The sequence below is a fragment of the Lithobates pipiens genome, unplaced genomic scaffold (genome assembly GCF_037356315.1).
Source record: "Lithobates pipiens isolate NorthernLeopardFrog02 unplaced genomic scaffold, aLitPip1_a1.2 Scaffold_19, whole genome shotgun sequence".
Taxonomy (NCBI): Eukaryota; Metazoa; Chordata; class Amphibia; order Anura; family Ranidae; genus Lithobates; species Lithobates pipiens.
In genome coordinates, this window is record NW_027507764.1 from 226872103 (window position 1) to 226897571 (window position 25469).

The 25469-nt window shown below is 41.0% G+C and overlaps 1 protein-coding gene across 3 annotated transcripts in view; it reads left to right on the forward strand.

Annotated features, from left to right (window-relative positions):
* Positions 1 to 25469, forward strand: part of DDC (dopa decarboxylase) — a 232366-nt gene that overhangs the window by 83135 nt on the left and 123762 nt on the right. For all 3 annotated transcript variants that reach the window (XM_077491761.1, XM_077491762.1, XM_077491760.1), the window contains exons 3-4: positions 3477 to 3590; positions 6789 to 6908. In XM_077491761.1, coding sequence (XP_077347887.1) covers positions 3477 to 3590; positions 6789 to 6908 — 234 coding nt within the window. The remainder of the gene's footprint in view (positions 1 to 3476; positions 3591 to 6788; positions 6909 to 25469) is intronic.

The window sequence follows — 25469 nt, forward strand, 5'->3', positions numbered from 1 at the left end:
GCCTTGCTGAACTCAAGATAGGCTATATCCACAGCACCAACCTGGTCCAAAACATTAGTGATATAATAATAAATAAATAAATCAGATTAAGCTGACATGATCTGCCTTCAGTAAAGCCATGCTGCTTTGGGTCCAGCAAGTTATGTGTTTTTAAATGACCGATGATTTCAGTGATTCCATTGACTTGACTACAACATGTTTTAAACTCACTGGCCTGCAATTGCCAGCTTCTACCTTGCTTCCCTTTTTGAGGATAGGTACAATATTAGCTTTCTGCCAGTCATGGGGAAATTCTCCGGGTAAAAGATGTAGATTAAATATATCTGTTAATGGTCCAACAACTATACCTTGAATACCATCAGGGCCCATTGCTTTATTAAGCTTTAAATGAGTCAGTTCCTCTGTTACCTCTGTCTCCAGGAATCCTGAAAATGAACTGTCATTACTAGAACCAATATGATCCCCCAACTTATTGTTAGTACAATGTGTTTCTGAGAAGACTGAACAGAAGTACTGTATTTGCCGGCGTAGAAGGTGGCTGGGTGTATAAGACGACCCCCTAATCTTCCATTTACTCACCCTATAAGACGACCCCCTCCCGACCAGTCTGTCAGCCTGCTGGATGTGCGGTAATGCCGTATGTTGAGTAGCTTTGGTAACAGGTACCATACTGTCTCCCAGTATATATACAGTATACTGCGCTGAGCCAATCACAGCGAGCAATGTATTCTATTAATGAATACAAAGCCTGCTCAGATTGGCAGAGACTGTAACATCATCAGCCCGCGCCTCTGACTCTCAAAGCCAATTGGACAGGCTACTGCATGTAACCTGCTTGGATTGGCAGAGGTTGTTACTCCAATCCGAGCAGGCTTTGTAATCATTAATAGAATACATTGCTTGCCGGGATTGGCTCAGAGGTGTATACTGTATGTATACAGTATTACCGCACATTCAGCGAGCATCTGTAGGGCTGTCATCCATTATTTTTTTTGTGTAAAAGGTCGTCTTATTCGCCGGAAAATAAAGTAATTGTTTAAATGGTTTCCTATTCCAGGTTTCCCTCAACATAAGTTTGTGCCTGGTTTTCATATTACTGATCCCATTGTATTTTTTTCTTTCAATCGCTGATGTACCTAATAAAGGTTTTGCCTCCTTTCTTATTATATTTAGCAATTTCCTCCTCATACTGTGCTTTGGCAGCACTGATAGTGTGTTTGGCTTCCTTTTGTCTATTTTTAAACACTTCTCTGTTAGCTACAACTCCTGTTTCTTTTAATCTTCTATATGCTGATTTTTTTTTGTCTCCCTTACTATCCTACCTGCTCATTTAGTTACATAGTTACATAGTAGGTGAGGTTGAAAAAAAGACACAAGTCCATCAAGTTCAACCTGTGTGTGTGATTATATGTCAGTATTGTTTTTTTTTCTTCCGTTTACTCATTTGCCTTACATGCAATCTAGTTGCCTTCAGGATGGTAAACTTTAACAGTGGCCACTAATTTTTGACAATCTGTTAATTCATTTTTTTTAGATATACCCCCATTTCAGCAAACTTTGTAATTTTGAAATCTAAAACTCTTGTTTTTATATATGATTTTTCAGTTTTAATAAACCAAAGACATTTTATTCCACTTCAGCATCAGAAAATCAACCCCCATGTCAGTACTAGGTCTAGAATATGATTACTTCAGGTTGGCTTTTTTTTACTAACAGTTTCTGAGAAACCACATTTTGCCTCCATTACAATCCTGCTCCTGCTGGAAATGTCAGTTTGAGAATTCCAGACTGTTAATAACAGGCATGTTGAAGTATCTCATAATTAAAACCTCTCCCTTCATTTCCATTTGGGTTATCTCATCAATCAACAAGTTATCATAACCTTCAGTCTACTGAAATAGTGGTGAAATGATATCACTATGGATTATGTTTTATGATATTGGGCATCAATTTGTATGTTGATAGATATAGAAATTAACATATATTTTTTTATATCATACTGCATGAAATCTGGGTTTATATTTGTTAATTAATTTATCAAGGTGTGGGTGATTATAATTTTGATGACTTTTTTGATTTGAAATATTGCACAAGTTTATTTATTTTAGTCAATATTTAAAATAATTTATTTTCACGTATTAGCGCGACTTTTTGTATATGGATATTTTGTGAGGCGTTGTATAACGGTTTGAGCTGCTGCTTAGGGGTAGGGTTTACCAATAGCGCAGTTTTTTATTTTTTATAGATCGCTGTACTGTATTGTCAAATTGTTAGTACAGCAGCTCCCCCTGAGTCTGTAATACAAGAAGAAAATCTTGTATCACATGGCACCCCAGAGGTGGGGGGGGGGGGGGTAGTGGCATAAGATGAGACTCTTAATTGTCCCTCTTGACCCAAACTGGTTCCATCTGCAGGAGGCACTGGACAGGGAGCTAGTTGGGTTAGTAATGGTTAGTTAGCAGGCAAACTTCAGCTGTCTTGGCTAGTCCATAAAACAGGGGAACTTTATAAGCTGTCACTTCTTATAAGTGAAAGAGCAAAGATTACAGATGAAAGACACTACCAAATGACAGGTCACCCAAAGAGCCCATTAAACCTGTAGTATCTGCAGATGGTGGGCCTTCCAACCTGATTTTGCATGGTAGGATAGCGTTGGGTGATACTCATTGGGTGAACACAATTTCTGCATTTGCAAGTTATTTTTTTCATTTTTTTGGGGGCTCCAAAGATACCCCTTAGTTACAGATTATCTTCATCTGTAAGGTTAGCTCTATCAGATAGGTGACAACAAAACCAAAAACAAAAATGTAATATATTACCACATACAAGTTAATACTGTAGATGTGTTGCCTGCTTTCGTTTTTCAGGCTTTGTTTCATTATTTTTTCACCTAATAATACTGCTAATACCCATTTCCTGCCCATTGGTGGTATCTCCAATGTATCTATTAAAAGAGCCATGGTATCCATCCATGGCTGCCTTTGTCCATTTTCATTACATGTGGGGTGATGGGATTAGTTGTTTACACATGAAGGATAAGATAGTTTTTTGATTAGCATAATAAGATAAATCTAAGACAGCCAAGACATCTAGGGATTGGTAAATTGCAATACATAAAATTGTAGGTTTAGCTATACTTTAAAAATATGTAGATATAAATCATTGTTCCATTCCTGTGAATAGTGGAATAGTGGATTACTCTTTTTCACTGGGTATTTTTTATTAATGATAATAAAGATTGCTACAATGTATGTACAGTGACTGTTAAGTATGTTACTGTTGACTAAAATAGCTGACAAAAGTAAAAATAGAATTGTGTATCATCCATTCATATGGCAAAGGGCCACATTGGAGACCTCGCCACTGATGTAAATATAGGGGATGGTAGAATATATTTTAAAGGTTGTACCTTGTGTCATGTGGTATGATTTATTTGTCATAAATTATTGTTATTCTAAACAATTTCTATTTCTTAGGTAACGCATTGGCACAGTCCTTTTTTTTTTGCATATTTTCCCACTGCAAGTTCGTATCCAGCCATGCTTGCTGATATGTTGTGTGGAGCTATTGGATGCATTGGCTTTACTTGGGTAAGTTTTAAGAATGTTGCCTTTCATGTGACATGTGGCTTGGTAATATTTTTATATTAAAAAAATACAGTTCTTGCAACACACAATATAAGTGAAATCAACAAAAAAGTCCAAATAAAAATCCAAATAAATGCAACTGAAGTGTTAGTCCACAATGGAGTAGGTATAAAAAATGCTCCACAAACTTGCAGGAGTACAGTGACACCCCCTTTTGCATCCCCACTCACCAGAACAGGACAAACCCCAGCTTTGCAGTCCAGGAGTCACTTCAGGCTTGTAAATGGTATCCCACACACGTGGATTGGTGTCAAAATATCAGATGGTGGATCGGTGTAAACATTAGATGATAGATTCTAATAGGAGGCCCTCAACGGGATATACAGGCACCCTCTGTAGTGAGTAGAGCGCACAACAAGGAAGTGGACAGAATCGGAAGTAGAATCATCACCAACAACACGGAAAAACAGAGACACTGCAATCTCAGTGGTACCATGGATATGAATAATAAAGGTGAGTATGGGCATGACGGGCTCTGGTGTGAGGAATACGGAGGGAGTGGAGGTTGGGGGGGGGGGCACCGTGACCGGTGTGCAGGGTGGGAGGACTCATTTTACCCATTGATAATTCTACAGTGTTCTGTTTTTTTTTTTTTTTACAGATCCTATATACTGTATTTGCTGGCGTATAAGACTACCTTTTACACTTAAAAAAAATGCCCAAAAATTGGGGGTCGTCTTATACGCCGGGTATACAGGTATACAATGCTGCCCGGTGGCTGTCAGCCCCCAAATGTCTGCTAATACTGTATGTGGCTTCAGCAACAAACAGTATACGCCGTTGAGCCAATCCCGGCGAGCGATGTATTCTATTAATGAATACAGAGCCTGCTTGGATTGGAGTAACAACCACTGCCAATCCGAGCAGGCTACATAGAGTAGCCTGCTCGGATTGGCTTTGAGAGAGAGAGAGGCAAGGGCTGATGATGCTACAGCCTCTGCCAATCCAAGCAGGCATTGTATTCATTAAAATAATACACCGCTCACCATACTTCCCTGGGTAAATCCTTTCACTGATCTCCTACTGCTATACATCCTTCTATTTGCCTTTGAGGTCTCAGGCACCCAAGAGGGACAGGTAAATCTGGGACATATGACAGGGGGGTTATTAAATGCATTTTGGTGGACAATTCCCATAGAATGTAACCCAAAAGTGGTATAGGTTTGGTTAGTGAAAAATTCTACTTTCCAGAGTTGTGGCATTCAATAGATCTCTGTTTGTGTTATTATTGTTTGATTTACTTTATGACATAACACAGCATGGCGGATGAGTAGTTGGCATTCTTGCTTTGTATTTTTTAATCGTTCTAATGTTTTTTTTAAATGGTGTTGCCTCAGAAGGGGGGTAGTCTTATACCACGAGTATTGCCCAAAACCTATGTTTTCACTTGAAAAATAGGGGGTCGTCTTATACGCCCAGTCGTCTTATACGCCGGCAAATACGGTAATACAATTTTAGATCCACACTTCCATGTCTATTCTATTGGGTATTGACCTTGTCAGTTAGTAGGGTGTTTTTGTTTTGTCCCATGTTATTTTAATAATTTTGTAATAAAGACATTGTATTTTATAAACCACTCATGTTAGGCCTGCAAAGTCCACTTTGTTTTGATAGAGTTTTTCATAACGCATTCAATCCTTTTATATATTATATGAATTAAAGTTGAACTCTGGGATAAGATAACATTGACTAAACACAAAAGGGCATGCGTATTGCAATTATTCAGCATAAAACATTTCCTTTGTAAAGGAGCTAGCTCTCATTAAGCCCTGTTACTGCTGATCTATCTCCTTGCAGTGTGACTGGTCAAGTATTTACCCCTGTAGGTTTCTGCAGGGAGCCAAAGGCATTTGGTGCACACAAAGTAGATTTATATCCTTTGTGGCTATACATTTAAATAGAGTGTTTGTGCCCAGAGGTCAGACTTAAATAAATAAATGATTATCATGTTGACATTTAGAGTTTTTTAAAGTATTGGCTATTGGCATAAATAGAAATGACTTAGCATATAAGGCCAATGTAGCCCAAAAAAATCTGTTTCTAGGAACGAAGTACGAAAAGACAATGAGGGTTATTTACTAAAGGAAAATCCACTTTGCACTGCAAGTGCACTTGAAAGTGCACTGAACTAAAGTCAGTTCTGAGGGGTAAAGGCATTAGAAATACAACATGAGGGATTTAAGTTGAGCAAAATATAAACATACAGTATAAGGCCTCATTTGGACAGGGCCCCCCCTTCCCCAAATCACCCCCAGTGTTGGGGGCACGTAGCCTTGTACGGTTCAGTAGAGGGGCCTCTTACTCGTCCCCACCCCTTTTCCTGACTGGCCGGGCTGTGTGCTCAGATAACGGTCTGCTATGGACTTTTGGGGGGACCCCCACGCCGTTTTTTTGGCGTAGGGGTTCCCCTTCTAAATCTATACCAGGTGACGGGGCTAGCGAGGTGTCAATATCACCGATGGAGGCGGTGACATTGACTTCCTGCACTTGTTCCGTCTATTTATTTCAAAAGTCCGGCGGACTACCGCTATAGTCCGGTGGATTGTCCGCCGGACCTAGTCCACCAGAAAAGTTCAGTCGCGTGTGGGCAGGGCCGCTCGGGCAAGTCCGCCGGATAGTCCGATTGTGTGTACGCGCCATTAGAAATACAACATAAGGGATTTAAGTTGAGCAAACTATAAACATACAGTATAAGGCCTCATTTGCACAGCACTGTAGTTTTTATGCAGGATCTTGCATGACAGTGATATTTACAATGTATGCATACTTGATCAACGTCATACATGTACATGATATGTTTAAAGCCTTAGCTCATGCACACTGCAGCTCAAAAAAAAAGTTGATTTTACAGGCATTTGAGCTTTTATTTCAGCTTGAAGAAGCTTGTACTTACCATTGAGTTTAGGGACAATGAAAGTAATTGTACATACTTGTGAACAAATCTATAAATATTTTTTAGCCATCCTTTATCTGAGTGACTTAAACGTCCCTAGTAGCCAACCACACTGGACCAATAACCCCGTACAGCTCTAGTATAATGAATTTCCTGCATATGTGTGGGCACTTGAATGAAAATAGAGAACATGTAATAGTCCACTTTGATTCATTCTTTTATTTTGTTGGTCATTTGTGTAATTTAAGGCTTCAAGTCCGGCATGCACAGAGCTAGAGACAGTCATGTTGGACTGGTTGGGGAAGGCGATAGGTCTGCCAGAGCAATTCCTAGCTGGAAGTAAAGGTGAAGGCGGGGGAGTAATTCAGGTAAGAAATAACTTATTTGCACTCTGTAATTTTACACTGTTATTGCTGCCTTTGTGAGTGACAGCAATGTGTCATCTCTTTTTTTCTAAGAGTAATTTAATTTGCATTGTATGTGTGTGTGTATATATATGTATATGTATATATATATATATATATATATATATATATATATATATATATATATATATATATATATATAGGGTTCAGTTTTGAGTTGGCCCACCCTTTGTGGCTATAACAGTTTCAACTCTTCTGGTAAGGCTGTCCACAAGGTTTAGGAGTATGTTTATGGGAATGTTTGACCATAAAGGCGCTGATGTGGACAAAAAGGCCTGGCTCGCAGTCTCTGCTCTAATTCACCCCAAAAGGTGTTCTATCAGGTTGGGGTTATGACTCTGTGCAGGCCAGTCAAGTTCCTCCACCCCAAACGCGCTCATCCTTGTCTTTATGAACCTTGTTTGTGCACTAGTGCGCAGTCATGTTGGAACAGGAAGGGGCCATCCACAAAACAAACTGATCCCACTATAAACTGTACAACTCAGTTGAAAAACAAACTGAAATCTTTTGGGGGGGGAGTAAAAATAAAAAAATAAAATAATGTGGTTGCATAACTGGTGATGTAGCTGTGTTCAGAATTAAGCATACACATTTAAACTCAAGTTAAATAGTAGGGATGGGCCGAACACTCCCCATTTTGGTTCGCAGCAGAACTTGCGAACAGGTAAAAAATTTGTTCAAACGCCGTTAAAAATGTGAAAAATCAAAAGTGCTCATTTTAAAGGCTTATATGCAAGTTATTGCCATAAAAAGTGTTTGGAGACCTGGGTTCTGCCCCATGGGAGCAGTGATTTTAATAATGCTTAAAGTGAAACAATAAAAAATAAATATTCCTTTAAATATTGTGTGTGGGGGGTTGTCCTAAGTATGCCTGTAAAGTAGAGCATTTTCCCCATGTTTAGAACAATACAGCAAAATTACATTTCTAAAGGAACAATGTAATTTAAAACTACTTGCTGTAATGTATTGTCAGGTCCCGGCAATATAGATGAAAATCATTGAAAAAAATGGCATGGCCCTTTGGGTCTGGTATGGATATTAAGGGGAACCCGCATCCAAATAAAAGGGTGTGGGGGGCCCCCGGCACTATATACTCTGAACAGCAGTATATATACTATACAGCCTACTCTATATATTCTGCAGAAAATTGGGCCTTACGTGCTGTAAGCCCTCACAGTTACTTTTGGTGGGCGCAGAAATGGGCCCTTCTGTGAAATACTATATCAAAAATTTTAATCACATGCCCATGTTAAAGAGTGGCAAGAAAATTGGGCCTTCGGTAGTGGTGGTGGTACCAGAATACTGCAAGCCCTCACAGTTACTCTTAGTGGGTGCATGAATGGGCCCTGCTGTGAAATATTAATTAAAAAATTGTAAATACATGCCCCTGTTAAACCTGGGCAGGAAAATTGGGCCTTTAGTGGTGGTGGTTCCACAACACTGTAAGCCTTCACAGCTACTCTTGTTGGGCACATGAACGGGCCTTGCATTGAAATATTATATCAAAAATTGTAATTACATGCCCCTGTTAAATAGAAAAATTGGCATTGGGTGGTGGTGGTGGTGCCACAACACCATAACCCCTCACAAAAATTCTTGTTGGGTGCAGGAACGGGCCCTGCTGTGAAATATTAGATCAAAAATTGTAATGTCATGCCTCTGTTAAACAGGGGCAGAAAACTTAGGTCTTGGGTGGTGGTAGTGTTGCCCTAAACCAAAAATATTGTTGGAAGCTAACATCATCAAGATTGAGGAGGAATAGTATAGTCAGCATAGGCAGTCTTCAAGGGATCCCACATCCATAGCAAATTCAATCAGTTACATCAGCATCAGGTGCTTGATAGTTGCTGATCCAAGACTGATTCATTTTTATGAATGTGGCCTATCAACAGAGTCTGTGGACAGGCACACTCTTTGATCTGTTACAGACCCTCCAGCAGCACTGAAAGTGCGTTCAGAAAGCATGCTGGATGCAGGACAGGCCAGTAGCTCAATTGCATATTGAGCAAGCTCTGGCCAGTGGACCATCCTAAAGACTAAGCAACCCAGCGATACTCTGTTGGAAAGGTCTCCAAGTCTGCTCTTGCCCCTAGATATTCCTGCACCATGTAATGCAGACGCTGGCGATGGTTGCTTGAACTGATCAGACCTTGGCACTGAGGACTGAAAAATAGTTTAAAGGCATCGGTCAGCCAGCCAACTTCTCCACTGCTCCTCCTCTGACTGAACGAAGCCTCAGCAACACGTTGTCCAGCACCAGGAAATTGTAACCTCCCAGGGTCTGGAAATGCATTTCTTCAAGGTCTCCTGAAGATGTTTCATCCTCTGCTCCCTCTGCGAAGACAGGATGAGTTCTGCAACCTTACCCTTGTAACGTGGATGAAGAAGTGTTGCCAGCCAGTAACGATCCGTCTCCTTGATACCACAAATCATAGGCTCCTTTCTCAGGCTTTGCAGAATCAGGAAGACCATGCAGCGTAAGTTAGCAGAGGCATTTGATTCTGTGTCTTCTGGGTCACTAAGGATCACATGATCTGTAACGACCTCCTCCCAGCCACGTACAACTTGGATTTCTGGGGCCCAAAAACTATCCCTTGAAGACTGCTGCTGAGTGTTATCCTCTACATCCTTGCTGACACAATCCTCCTCCTCTTCCTCTCCTTCCTGTGTGTTTGGTGGATAAAGAGGGCCTTGAGAGGTAAGGAAGTCCTCCTCTTCCTCCCACTTTTCTGCCTCAAGTGCCCTGTCCATGATTCCATGAAGCGTGTGCTCCAACAGAAAGACTAAAGGGACAGTGTCACTGATGCATGCATTGTCACTGCTCACCATCCTTGTGGCCTCCTCAGATGGTGACAGGACAATGCATGCACCCTTGATCAGTAATCACTGTAGTGATGAAAAGAAGCCAAGCTCCCCTGACCCTGTCCTGGTGCCATACTCACACAGGTACTCATTTATGGCCCTAAAACATTGCCAACGTTGAGTTCCACCTGGTGGCCATGTCACAAATGAGGCGGTTGGTGGGCAGATTGCATTCCCTTTGAATATCAGCCAGCCAAGCACTGGCATTGTATAACCGGCGGAAATGACCACAGACTTTTCTGGCCTGCCTCAGGAGATCCTGTAAGCCTGCACCTGATCCTGTACCTGCTGAAGAACCACTTCACCAGCAAATTCAGGACGTGTGTCAAACATGAAACATGGGTTAAGTGTCCCTGTCGTGGGGTGGAGAGAAGTTTGGTGCTATTGTCGCATACAACTATTTCTGGCTGAAACTGGCATGGTGTCAACCACCCTTGAGCCTGCTCCTGCAGAGCTGACAGAATCTTTGCCTCAGTGTGGCTCCTGTTCCCTAAGCAGACCAACTCCAGCACCACATGGCATCTTTTAGCCTCACTGCTTGCACAGCCCTTACAGAACACTGCTGGTTCAGAGGACAAATCTGCAGAAGAGGCGATACAGGAAGAAGAAGAGAAGGGGTGGAGGAGAGATCTGTGAAAGAATCACCACTAGCATTTTGGAGGCGTGTTGGCAAAACAAGCTCCAACAACACTGAACCCTGTCCTGCATCCTTCCCAGCTGCCAGCAGAGTTACCCGGTGCACCGTGAAGGAAAGGTAATATCACTGCCCATGCCTGCTGGACCATGAGTCAGTGGTAATATGCACCTTGCTGCTGACCATCTTGTCCAACGAGGCCAAAACATTGCCTTCCACATGCCAGTAGAGAGCTGGAATGGCCTTCCATGAAAAGAAATTGTATTTTGGATCGTGCCACTGAGGTACAGCACATTCCACAAATTCACAAAAAGCGGCAGAATCTACCAGCTGAAAAGGCAGCAGTTGTAGTGCTAGCAATTTGGCCAAGCTAGCATTTAGACTCTGAGCATGTGGATTGCTGGGACAAAATTTATTTTTGCGGTTCAGCATCTGGGGTAGGAGAATTTGCCTTCTAAAATTAGATAGTGGTGTACTGCTAGCAGATTGTCTGCAAGTACTTGGGACACCGATTGCTATACCTTCATTCCTCTCAATGCAGGTTTTTAAGAGGACTGGAGGTATAGTAGGGTTGGAGATCCCAGATGAGGAGCAAGGAGAAGTCCGCCTTTTTTCTGTGATGTGGGTTTTTCAAGTGCTGTTGCCAACAGACTGCATGGCAGGTCATCATATGTCTGGTCAAGCATGTGGTGCCCAAGCGGCTGCTGTTCTGGCCACGCTTGATCCACTTAAGACATAGGTTGCAAACAGCAATGGTGTGATCTGCTGCACATGTGTCAAAAAAGGCCCACACCAAGGAACTTTTAAAAGTTAGCATGTGATTCAGCAGCACCCTGAACCTGCGGATCTCTGCATGTGATGCAATAGGATGGCTGCCCTTAATCTGCCCCCTAGAGGACATCCTGCCTCGTTGGAGTTGTGCCTCCTCTTCCTCCTCCTCTCTTCTCTCAGGCACTCAAGTACAGTCAGTGACATCATCATCCCCTCCCTCCTCCTCACTGGAGCAAACTTGGCAGTATGGTGCAGCTGGGGGAACATGACTGGCAGTTTCTTGTCCTTCTTGGGCATCTCTCTCTCTAGGCTCACGTTACTCCCTTCCTCAACCTGAGAACCAACTTTGAAGCCTTTCCAATCACTGTGCATCCTCCAGCTGCATGTACCCAACACTGTGGTTGAATAAATTTGGGGACTCCTCCGTGCATGATGGTGGGGCTACGGAAGGAGTGACTGTGGACAAGGAGCTGGTGGAATAGACTGCTTTGGCAGCTGTGTTGGAAGGAAAACTACTCTGAGCCTGGGTGACAGAGGATGAGGACGGCTTTGTTATCCACTCCACCAACACTTCTGCATGTTCTGGCTCAATAACACAGCCAGCAGCAGAAAAAAAGGACAAGCATGCCCTATGGCCACCTGCAGAGGAGGCACCATGTCCATGGCCAGCACTGTTGACTGCAGTTACAGAGGCTGCTTGCCCTCTTTTAGCGGCCTGTGAGCGTTTGCCTCTCCTTTGTAGCCTTTCAGACATGATGTATATTTTGTTTTGCAACACCACACTACACTGTATTAGATACTGTGCACACCACCAGAAGTGTAGTAGAAACTACACACTGTAATATATACTGTGTACACCACCTTCACTATATTAGCAACTGTACTACGGTTGCACGGTATTGTGTACTGTGTACACCACCAGAAGTGTAGTATAAACTGTACACACTGTATTAGATACTGTGTACACCGCCTGTACTGTATTAGAAACTGTACAACAGCTGCAGTATATTTTATACTGTGTACACCACCAAAAATGTAGTAGAAACTGGACACACTGTATTAGATACTGTGTACAACGCCTGCACTGTATTAGAAACTGTAACTTTGGGTGGGTTACTTCCCTTTCTTCTCTTGGTTTAACTGGAGCAATGTCAATGTGGGCTCCCAGTTTTCCACTGATATTCGATAAAAAAAATGACAAAGGGACACGTTCTCCAAATGCAAATAATCTACTGTAATCTGCAAGTCATGTAATAAGCATATACGAGACTGTATATGTATATTAATACACCCCTAAAGTGTATTAGAAACAGTACACCACCGAATGCACTGTAGATATGGGCTACACTGGATGCAGAGTATACATTTTTCACTCTTTGTTATATTGCTGCCATTTGCTAAAATCATTAAAGTTAATTTTTTCCTCATTAATGTACACACAGCACCCCATATTGACAGAAAAACACTGAATTGTTGACATTTTTGCAGATTTATTAAAAAATAAAAACTGAAATATCACATGGTCCTAAGTATTCAGACCCTTTGCTGTGACACTCATATATTTAACTCAGATGCTGTCCATTTCTTTTGATCATCCTTGAGATGGTTCTACACCTTCATTTAAAGCGGAGGTCCACCCTAAAATGGACCTCCGCTCATCGGAATCCCCCCCCCCTCCGGCGCCACAATCGGCACCTTTCAGGGGGGAGGGGGGTGCAGTTACCTGGATAATCCAGGTAACTGCACCCACTTCCGGGCTAGCTCTCTGCGGAACGGGCGTAGGTTACGCCCCCGTTCCGCAAGCGCCCGCCCCCTTCAGCAAGTGCCCCGCTGCCTGCTGGGAAACACACAGCTCCCAGAGGCAGCGGGGACCGTCCGGATTGCGCCGCGCGGCTCGCGCATGCGCAGTAGGGAACCGGGAAATGAAGCCGAAAGGCTCCATTTCCTGATTCCCATACCCAAGATGGCGGCGGGACCCGGCAGCCGAGCGAGCGATCGGCTTCGGGTGCCGACATCGCGGGCGCGCTGGACAGGTAAGTGTCACTATTTAAAAGTCAGCAGCTGCAGTATTTGTAGCTGCTGGCTTTTAAAAAAAAAAAAAAAAAACGCGGAGTCCCGGTGGACTCCCGCTTTAAGGCCAGCTGTGTTTGATTATACTGATTGGACTTGATTAGGAAAGCCCCACACCTGTCTATATAAGACCTTTCAGCTCACAGTGCATGTCAGAGCAAATGAGAATCATGAGGTCAAAGGAACTGCCTGAAGAGCTCAGAGACAGAACTGTGGCAAGGCATAGATCTGACAAAGGTTACAAAAAATTTCTGCTGCACTTAAGGTTCCTAAGAGCACTGTGGCCTCCATAATCCTTAAATGGAAGATGTTTGGGATGACCAGAACCCTTCCTAGAGCTGGCCTTCCGGCCAAACTGTGCTGTCGGGGAGAAGAGCCTTGGTGAGAGAGGTAAAGAAGAACTCAAAGATCACTGTGGCTCAGCTCCAGAGATGCAGTCAGGAGATGGGAGAAAGTTGTAGAAAGTCAACCATCACTGCAGCCCTCCACCAGTCCGGGGGTTTATGGCAGAGTGGCCCGATAGAAGCCTCTCCTCAGTGTATATGTATATATTTATATATATCAAATACACTGCCACTAACTAAATAACCTGCCTGCTTAATCTAAATCAAGCTATCTCTCTGTCCACACCAACAACACTACACACGGCTGCCATGTAAGCAGCCTTCTACAGTGTGGGGCATGGACTTGGTCCCCCTGAGCCATCATTAACCAAAGACTACCCTGATTTTGGTCAATTATTGCTCTCTTAGCAGAAGGCGCTGTGATTGGCCAAAGCACGCAGGTCAGGTGCATGCTTTGGTCAATCATCATACAGCAATTTTCTAAGCCCTTGTACACACGGTCGGAGATTCCGACAACCAAATCCGTCGGATTTTGTCCGTCGGATCTTGTCCAAAACTGTTGCATACACACGGTCGGACAAAGTTGTCGAAAAATCCGATCTGGCAAGTACTGGCTGTGTAGTCCATGTGACAACAATCTCCCATATTCTTCATATGTCTGGGCTTTGGGGCAGAGTGGCAAGACGGAAGCCTTTTCTTACGAAGAAAAACACCCAAGCCTGGCTAAACTTAGCAAAAACACATCTGAAGTCTTCCAAAAGCATTTGGAAAAATGTGTTTTTGTCTAAGGAAACCTAGGTTGAACTTTTTGGCCATATTTCCAAAGGATATGTCTGGCACAAAAACAACACTGCACATCACCAAAAGAACACCATACTCACAGTGAAGCATGGTGGTGGCAGCAGCATGCTTTGGGGCTATTTTTCTTCAGCTGGAACAGGGGCCTTAGTCAAGGTAGAGGGAATTATGAATAGTTCCAAATACCATACTGGCACAAAAACCTCAGGCTTCTGCTAGAAAGCTGAACATGAATCAACAAAGAAATGGCTTCACCAGAAGAAGATTGAAGTTTTGGAATGGCCGAGCCAGAACCCAGACCTGAATTTGTGTGAAAATCTGTGGGGTGATCTGAAGAGGGCAGTGCACAGGAGATGCCCTCGCAATCTGGTGGATTTAGAGTGTTTTTGCAAAGAAGAGTGTGCAAATATTGCAAGTCAAAATGTGCCATGCTTGTAGACTCGTAACCAAAAAGACTGAGTGCTATAATCACATCAAAAGGTGCTTCAACAAAGTATTAGTTTAAGGGTGTGCACACTCACGCAAGCATATTATTTTATTTTTACTTCCCTCCACCTAAAAGATTTTAGTTTGTTGTTCAACTAAATTGTACAGTTTATAGGTCACATTAAAGGTTGAAAAAGGTTCTGATATAATTTATCTTTGTATCATTTTTAGACTTGTGCACAGTGGAAAATCTTGTTTAGTTTCGGTTCGTTGTCGTTCGTAAAATACATCATTTTGTTCTGTTAGATTAATTAAAGTGGTAGTATGGTCATTTTTTTAACTTTTACCTACAGGAAAGCCTATAATAAGGCTTACCTGTAGGTAAAAAAAATATCTCCTAAACCTGTACGGTTTAGGAGATATTCCCCTCGGTATGCGCCGCTGACTGCAGCGGCGCATGTGCACAAGGGGGTTCTCTCCGTGAAAATCCGGCAGCGCTCGTGCGGCCGGACTGAAATCTCCCGCGCGCATGCGCGGGAGTGACGATATCGCGGCTCCGGCCACTCACAGCGCCGGAGCCGCGTTACCCGGAAGAGACGCCGAGGGAGCATGTCGGCTCCCTCGGCGTGGATCGGGCCAGATGTCGGGGCCTCGTTCTAAGGTAAGTATTTCATAATGAGCTAGTATGCGGTGCATACTAGCTCATTATGCCTTTTGCTTTGCAGGTTTAAAAAAAAAAAAAAAAACATTGCGGGTTTACTACCGCTTTAAGCTACGCTAACCTCCCTAGCGGTATGATTATTTCAGATTTTAGGTGCTGAAAGCGGTATCATTATTTTGCATGGAAATTTGGCGTTTTATATTGTAGGCCTGTAATTCTTAGAAATAATTGACTTAAATCCGTCCAAACAAGAGTCTAATAGACATCCTGGGTATGTTCAAATTTGAAATATGAAATCATAAATTATAATATAATAAATAACTATAAATAATTATAACAAATAATAATATAATAATAATAATAAAAAGTATTCAATAATGTAATCAAATCAAAAACACTAAAATGTGCTAAGTTGCAGAATTGTCATTACTTTTAGTGTTTGATGACGAATTTCCCCACGAATTACTACTGCTCAATTCTGCAAGTGATTCTAATTTATTATCTCTGTTTTGTAGCTGGTCTAAAAGCACTTTTAAAGTAAACAGACATTTTTTGGTTGCTATGGACAATCTCCAGTTTCCTGGCATAAAGAATAGTATTTATGATATAAAACTGCTTTCAAGACACTGGACAAACCATTAGGGACAAAAGGGATGTGAAATTATTTGATACAGTACTGTAATCTGTAAGATTACAGTATGCTGTATCTATACTGTGTTTTTTACTTTTTGAATTTAGCGCCAAACTCAGTCCCCAATGCTCGCAAGGAACGGAGCTCTGCACTGTGACAGATTGAGAGCGAGGCACGGCGGCTCGCTGATTACAACGGGGAGACATCGCAGGATCCAGGGGACAAGGTAAGTAAACCCCTACATGGATCCTGTGATGGGATTCCGAGTCTGGCTCGGGAATACAGCTTGGTACTGAAATCTCATCCCGAGCCAGACTTGGGAATACCGCCAGGGAGGCTACTACATTTCCGGATAATTAGTTATTTCTGTAGAGTGTTGATATTCGTTATACTGGATCTCGAATAATGTCGAATTAATTTGTTATATGCGCTATAATTTAGTTCATATTCGTTGAAATTCGAGATTTATGTACTGTATGTATATATATTTGTGATAATGATTCATAGTTTGGAAAGTCATTTGTTTATTGAATCTTTTAACACACACAATGACAATATCTCTTCTCCTCTGCTCAAATACAACACAATCCCTTCTCACTCAGTTCTCAGGAATGCACTTTGCCAGTAATCCAACCTCCAGCACAAAATTAATCAGCTGATTGGACTGTAAGATTTATTTTGAGTTGATCTTTTGTTTCATTAGATCTTTACTGAATTACCAAATCATGTTGAACTCATTCATTATATACGCTATAATTTCTTTTGTATTAATTTAAATTAATTATTTTTTTATTCGGATGCATCCGAATGTCCGAAAGATGCAAAATTCGGCCAAATTTCAATTTTTTAGGAAACGAATTGCACGAGCCTAATAATTTTTTTACATCAAGGAAACCTGACATTTTAACAGGGGTGTGTAGACTTTTTATATCCACTGTATGTATTCAAAAAAAGGGGGGAACAAGGGGAACAAGGGGGACATTGGGACTTTACATGAAGTATGTGGTAGCAAGAGAGTACAAGGTGAACTAATAGGAATTTTATTAATCGTTGCAGTTGGATTTACAAGAGATAAATACAATGACAAACAAAGTAATAAACAATACATGATAATGGTAATAGTGATAATAATATTACAACATGATAATAACATGAATATCACAAAGTATCATAATAAAACTCCAAAGTTCACCACAGCAGGATTGAGTAAAAGCAAAATATGTAGCATAATGCCTGCAGGACCAAGGTCTTTATCAATTAGGGTAATGTATAGTAACGTCAGAATCTGAATGTATTCAAAAGAAGCACGGCATATGATAGCTCTACGCACGTTTCGTGGCCTTTGTACCACTCATCAGGAGCAGAGCACGTGTTCAATCTATAATAAAGAGTAATATGCTATTCAGAAGTAAGGTAAATGAAAAATAATAATAAAAACGCATGAAAAAGGGTGGGGTAAACAATTCACCGAAACCTAATACATGCTTACTCACTTAGGTGAGTGCACTAGTAGTCTAGTAGGTGGGTGCCGCAAGCCATCCAATATACACCCCCAAATGGGAGCCGTGGTGGGTAACTCAATGGAGATAGCCACAAAGGCCGCAGCACAAGCAGGCATGGAGTCACCACGAGGCACTTCTATAGAGAGAGTGAAAAATTAGAACCATTAGGAGATTTGCAAGATGTGGAGAGAGTGAAGGATTAAGAAAGATAATTAGGGGAGCTGAATGTTAAGAAGAAAAGGAAAATATAAAAGTGAGGGCTCACCGAGCAAAAAAGTGAGAGGACCAAACATAGCTGTGAATATAGGGGTGGAATAATAAGTGAACCACCGTAAACATACACTAGGTGAAAGTAAAAAAAACAATGACGCCGGTAAATGGAAGTGTGGTGGTGCCTATTAGCGATAGGAATGCAGTGAAGGAGTGAGAGATTAAATTAAAAGACTGCATGTGATCTGGTGTATAAAAAGCCTTGAGTAACCACACCCCCCGTAGAGCCGCCCCCATGAGTATCACCACAAGTCGTCCCACCACCGTCCCGCCGCGCGGCGGGGTGGGGGGAGAAAGGCTTCCGTCAGCCGGATAGTATGTATCTCCGGTCTGGCGGCTCCGAACTACCCCCATAATGCCAGCAGTGTGTAAAACTCAATTGCAAGGATGTAGCAGCAATAAAAGGACGCTGTACATCCTGCGTGAATTGCGTGACGTTGACGCACAGTGAGACGCATCCACCCATCAGGCGTCCAATGATGCAAAGGATGGGAGGAGACTAGCAGTGTGTTTCATTAGATCTTTACTGAATTACCAAATCATGTTGAACTCATTCATTATATACGCTATAATTTCTTTTGTATTAATTTAAATTAAATTTTTTTTATTCGGATGCATCCGAATGTCCGAAAGATGCAAAATTCGGCCAAATTTCAATTTGTTAGGAAACGAATTGCACGAGCCTAATCATTTTTTTACATCAAGGAAACCTGACATTTTAACAGGGGCGTGTAGACTTTTTATATCCACTGTATGTATATGTATATATATATATATATATATATATATATATAAAACCACAGAGACTAGCGCACACATACAAAAATGCTAAAGGAGTAACTGCTTAAAAGCACCTAATCGTATTGAGTAAATACGGGGATTTAGTCACATAATATGGCCATACCATGCTTAAGTCACTGCGTGAAAGTACCCAATTTTCAATGGGTCCTACACTCTTCATACAAAAATAAATAAATAAATCCCACTTCTTTTAACGATAGGAGATACTCACCCTTTACATGGGAGTTGTGTGCTAGCTGCAGACTACACTGCTTCAACTGCTCTATAAAGTATGGTATGGGTGCTTAGGTAAGATTCTGTTTTTATTATGTATTGTAATAATTTGTCCCCGATTTTCATTCAAATCTCTTGTGATTTATGATCACTTTTTTATAGATATATTTCTTATAGATTTATGAGTAATTGATGTATTTTTAGATGTAGGTAGTTCCTGAAGAAGCTGAGAAGAGAAACTAGTCGAAATACCTCACCTGCCCCATGAATTTTCGATATGTTGGATTTTGTAATGTTTTTTATTGAAATAAACTGTATTATTATTTTTTTATGTAAAATTTGTTTTTTTCCTATGTGATGTATTTAACTCATGTGCATCGTAATAGTCCCCTCGCTCTTATCCTTCTGATACCTCTGTCTGGAGACCAGAGGTATCAAACATTCAGTTATGCACTATGAAGTATCCACTGAAAATGGTGTACTTTAACGCAGTGGCTTAAGCATGATATGGCCATATTATATGACTAAATCCCCATATTTACTTGCCTTGTAAGATTTAGAAGTTACTAATTTTGCATTTTAGTATGTGTGCACTATTCTCTGTGGTTTTATTTATATACAGGTCTTTATAGCAGCACCAACTTTAGATATTCAGGTTTATATATATACACACTGTATAAAAAAAAGCAAAGTCTTAACTTTGGCCTAAGTACGGAAAATAATACAGTTATTATTTTAATTTAAAATGCAGGGTAAGTTTATCTTTACAGAAAAATCTGTAAGGTGAACTTACACAGGACCCCCTCCTCCCCCCCCCCCCCACCCAGTCCCACTGACCTGGAATGTGGCAATGTCCCGTTATGAGCCCTGGTATAGCCACCTCACCGGTCTGGGGCTTAGAAATCCCCTTGGCTTAACCACCAAAATGTACCCCATCCAGAGGTATGTTTAGGAGCATTCTAATTGGTCCGCGCTGTCACATGGGTGGCAGACCAATCAGAACCTGCGTAGCCCATCCTGTCAGCAGGGAAGAAGAAGAGAGAAAGCCAAGGGGATTTCTAAGCCCTGGACCGGTGGGGCAGCTATACCAGGGCTCATAATGGGAGATTGACACTTTCCAGGTCAGCAGGATGGGGGGTGGGGGGAGGAGGGGCTCCTGTGTAAGTTCACCTTACAGATTTTTCTGTAAAGGTGAACTTATATTTTAAGTAAAGATAATTCATTTTGAATAGAATAAAGGAGGATTATAACCCCTGTCAGTTTTCTGCCATCTGTGTAATCTTCTATTGGGTACACTAATTCCAGTGACTCTGGTGTTCCATTGAGAAGATATCCCTTCACTTCCTGTTCCATAGCCAAAACAGAAAGTGAGGCAAATCCCTCCAATATGAGGGAATCCTTTGTTATCGCCGGGGTCACCAGAATTAATCACCCCATTGGAAGATTTCCACTCTATTCCTGTTCTGGTGACACCTCAAAGTGTAGGGTTTTCCTTTCACTCTCAGTGCTAAAGGTAAACAGGAAGGAATAAATAGGGTGAATCTCCCTATTCAGGGCACAGACAACAATAAAATCCTGAAAGGTGTTCTAATCCCTCCCCACTCTATCCAAAAGAGCGATCAAGAGTGGATAGCCTTTTAGAGAGCATTTGACAAGTGGTAAAGAGGCAGTGAGGAGAGATGTACTGAAACTGATGCACGCAAAATCTGGTGCAGCTGTGCATAGTAACCAATTGCCCTCTAGGGTTTTTTTGTCAAAGCTTAATTGAACTCAAATTAGAAATTCAACTTAACAACTGGATTAAATTACTTTGAAAATTTTGTAAGTTTATACCTGTTTTCAGAGTGCCAATCGGTGCTCACGTGATGGGCCAGTTCTCTCCTCCTCTTGACCCGACTGACGTCAGTGGGGGAATCTCGACCCTGTCTGCTGCAGCTGTCATACGGGGAGAGCAGAGAGGTGGCGGGTCACGTTAGCACTGATCGGTGCTCTGAAAACAGGAGAACCTAGCATAACGAGGCACAGAGAATTAAAGTTAGCGGGGTGGGTGGGTTAACAACCACTTTACCCCCTAGAAGCCCACACTATCACTCGCAAACCGCATGCATTGCATTCACTTAAAAGTATTTATTAATACTTTTGAAATAAGTACTTATATCCTATGATCATCTCCATCTAGTGGTCTTAATCCGTTATTTTCTTGATTCACACTATTCTTATGAATAACCTTTGACCTAAAGACAATCACCTAGTAGCATTTGATTTTTCTTGGCATTCGCACAGAATAAATGTACATACAGCTTCATAGGGTGAATGGCTCTACAAATGTGTTTTATAAACACCAGGCATTTTCCCAGTAATAAAGGGCACAGTGTATTGCAATGCGATTCCAGATCTCAACACGATGTGGTGAATGGAAATGTAATCATTCTCCCAATAAAAAAACAAATATTTCTTCCAGTATTTATTGTTCTAACAGGAGCTGCTTATTATCTATCAATTTATATGACAAAGACAGAGCTAGCACTGGCAAAACAAGTGTACCTGCAATGTGATGTTGAATGCTATAAGACATTTTGTGTTATTGATTTTCTATCTAAATCCTAAATGTTATGTGACTGAAAAAGGCTAAATGCATATTACAGAGCCAAGCTGTAATTGCCCTGTTGGTAAACTGTTGCCTGTGAAAATTGGCTTGTAATTACATTTGAAAACCTGCATCTATGTGAAGCATCATTATCCGCTGCTTCATTTGAAATGAGAGAAGAGATGAAAGAAAGCACTCCATGGATGTAGACGCCGGTCACCAATATTTTCTTTCACATCTGCTTTCCATGGAAACTGTCATTAACCAGTTCATTTCTGCGCAATTCCACAAATGTCAGTCATGGCGTGCGGATGTTGAACAAATAGCAGTGCAGTTTAACAGAGCTTTGGTTGCAAATGTTATTTCTTTACACTGCAATAACAGATTTACATAGTTTGACTGAAAAAAGAATGATGTACATTGACTTTGCCTAAATTCACACTAGGGCTGCTGCATAATCATCTTTCAGTGCTTTTTTTGTAGTGCAATTTGTACTGCGTTCAAAAGCGTTTTTACTTTTGCCAGTGACTAGCAATATCTGCTGTGACATGATTGTTGCTAGGAGGAAGACACTGAATTTTATGAAAAAAAAAAACAGATTTTTTTTAACATCAAATTGATATAACAAAAATGCTTTTAATGCTTTATTTAACAGACCAAAAGAAATGAAATAACAAAAGCTGTTATGCCCTGCATACAGGGTCGGAAATTCCAACCGAAAAGGTCCGATCGGATTATGTTGTCGGAAAATCCGATCGTGTGTGGGCTCTATTGGACTTTTTCCATTGGAAATTCAGACGGTAAAAGTTTGAGAGCTGGATTTAAAATTTTCCGCTAACAAAATCCAATCGGACTTTTTCTGATTGTTTACAGAAAATTCCAACGGACAAAATGCCACATATGCTCACAAAAAATTACGAGACGAAAGCTATTGGCTACTGGCCTCTACGTAGTCCCGTCATACGGAACGAATGCCACCTTGTTCCAAACTATCAGATTTTCTGACAACTTTGTCCGACTGTGTGTACAATACAAGTTTCGGCCAAAATCCGTCTGAAAAAATCAGACGGATTTTGTGGTCGGTATGTCCGACCGTGTGTACAGGGTTTATACTTTAAAGGGGCTGTAAAGGTTCATGTTTTTTTTTTTTTTTAAAACAAACATGTCATACTTACCTCCGCTGTGCAGTTGGTTATGCACAGAGTGGCCCCAATCCTCTTCTTCTGGGGTCCCTCAGCGGCGCTGCTGGCTCCTCCTCTTCTCAAATGTCCCATTGGAGAAGCGCTCTCCTATGGGACACCCGTGCGGGTGCGCTACCGTGTCCTGCTGCGTCTGTTGAGACAGACAGCAGGACTCGGCTCCGCCCCACCATGCCATTGGATTTGATTGACAGCAGCATAGCCAATGGCTGCACTGCTATCAATCTATCCAATCAGGACAGGCGCCACTAGGGGACGCTTGCACGCCACCGGAGGCACGCGTGCGTGCCTCCCGCTCACTCCCCGAGCCAATGCGAATGCCCAGAAGTCTCGATCACCTCCGGGCTCCCGCGATCCCTCGAGGCACACGAAGAACTGGGAGTTTTGTGTGTAAACACACAGTTTCCGGTTCTCTGAGCAGTGAACTGACAGATCGTCTGTTCATACAGAGTATGAACAGCGATCTGTTATCTTCCCTGCACAATCCCATTCCCCCTTCAGTTAGAACACTCCCTAGGATACATATTAACCCCTTCACTGTCCCCTCGTGTTAACACCTTCGCTGCCAGTGACAATTTTTACAGTAATCAATGCAATTTTAATCAAACTGATCGCTTTATTAATGCCGATGGTCCCAAAAATGTGTCAAAAGTGTCCGATGTGTCCACCATAATGTCGCAGTCATGACAAAAATCGCTGTTTGGAGCCATAACTAGTAAAAAAAAAAATATTAATAAAAATGCCGTAAAACTATCCCCTATTTTGTAGACGCTATAACTTTTGCGCAAACCAATCAATATACGCTTATTGCGTTTTTTTTTTTTTTTTTTACCAAAAATATGTAGAAGAATACATATTGGCCTAAACTGAGGAAAAAAACGTTTTAGTATATATTTTTTGGGGATATTTATTATAGCAAAAAGTTAAAAGTAATGTTTTTTTTTTTCAAAATTGTCGCTCTTTTTTAGTTTATAGCGCAAAAAATAAAAAGAGAGGTGATCAAATACCACCAAAAGAAAGCTCTATTTGTGGGGAAAAAAAATTTGTGGGGAAAGCTCTATTTGTGGGAGCCACGTCGCATTACCGCGCAATTGTCAGTTAAAGCGACGCAGTGCCGAATCGCAAAAAGTGGTCTGGTCTTTGGCCAGCCAAATGGTCCAGGGCTTAAGCAGTTAATGTATAGAATGCATTAAGGTGAAAAACACAGAGGGTTTACAACCCCTTTACGCGTGGCCATTTTGCTTGTTGTCAAAAGGCGAAATGTGTCTCTATGACAGTAAGTGAAGAGAAATCTCCCCTAAGGAACACAGACAGAAAACATACTTTCTGTAGTAGTCTAAACAATCTCTACAGAAAGAAATGTTTGGCTTTAGATATACTTTGACCACCTGCCGTCTTTAGGCCATTTACCTCTTTTAACCTCTTCAAGTGGTTGAAACAAGTTTGGTGTCTATTTTTTTTTTCAATGTGGTTAAATGTGGATGCAGCACTAATAACAGGAGTAATTGAAACAAACCAAACCAAACCAAAACTGCTGACAGAGGCTTGAAATCTTCTGTGACAACTTCTGAATTCCACCACCAACAGTAACATCAGATGCTCACCAGAAGGCAAGACCCCACATAATAAAAGGTGATACATATAAGATAACAGGGGTGGTGGGCTTCTCCACTATATATGCCACGAGTTTAGCCTCAACTTCAGACACCTACGGTATATAGGTTTTTGGGAGACTGAATTCCCTGTGCCTGGTAAGACTACCTTACGGTGGTCATCGTCAGTCGGTAAGGAGATTTATTACTCACTTGGGTGTGAAGCATCTTGGAAAAGGGATCTCTCTTCACCAATTATCTTTTTGGAATCTTATTTTTACACTTTATATGGACCTTTGTTGGTTGATTTTCTTTCATCCACGGATTTTCACTGGAATGGGACTTTAATTTGTAAAGTCTTGTAACTTGTAATTTATTCAATCTTATTAATTTTTTTTGCATTTAATTAAATTAAATGTATTATTTTTTATTATTATTATTATTATTATTATTATTATTATTATTAATTATTATAATATATAATATATATATATTATAATATATTTTTATTCTATTATTATTATTATTAATATTATTAATAATATTATAATTATTTATTATTCATTTATCATTATCATTTATTATTATTTATCGTTTATTTGTTATATCACTTACCTGTTTAAGTTTTATTAATGTCAGTGACCCTCATTTTGTATTGGGGTATCTGCTTTAGTTTTCAGTTTAAGAGGTTTTTTTTTTAACGTTGCCTTTAAAGCAATGCCTTCGTTTTTTATTTTTGTGAGTTTTTTCACCATTATTTTCAAATTTCTAATTTGTTTCAATTACTCCTGTTCACATTATTAGCGCTGCATCCACATTTAACCACATTGTATTTGAGTTGTTTGTATGCTAGCAGCTTTTACACATTTTTTCAATATTCTTTATTGTTTTTAGTGCAGCGTTAACTTTCGTTTTTTTTTTTTTTTTACACATAATCAATTTTTTTCAGCCAGCTATCATCTGTTCGATAAAAATGACGAGGTTGTCCAACGCCCCTTTCCTCCTTATCACCACCCATGGTGGTTCTTTCAGGAAGCCTGGGAATGCAGTAAATTGCTCCAGCCAGGGGCATACCTAGAGCATTTGGCACCCGGGGCGGATCCTATATCTGGCACCCCCCACCTTAAAATGTAAAAACACCCC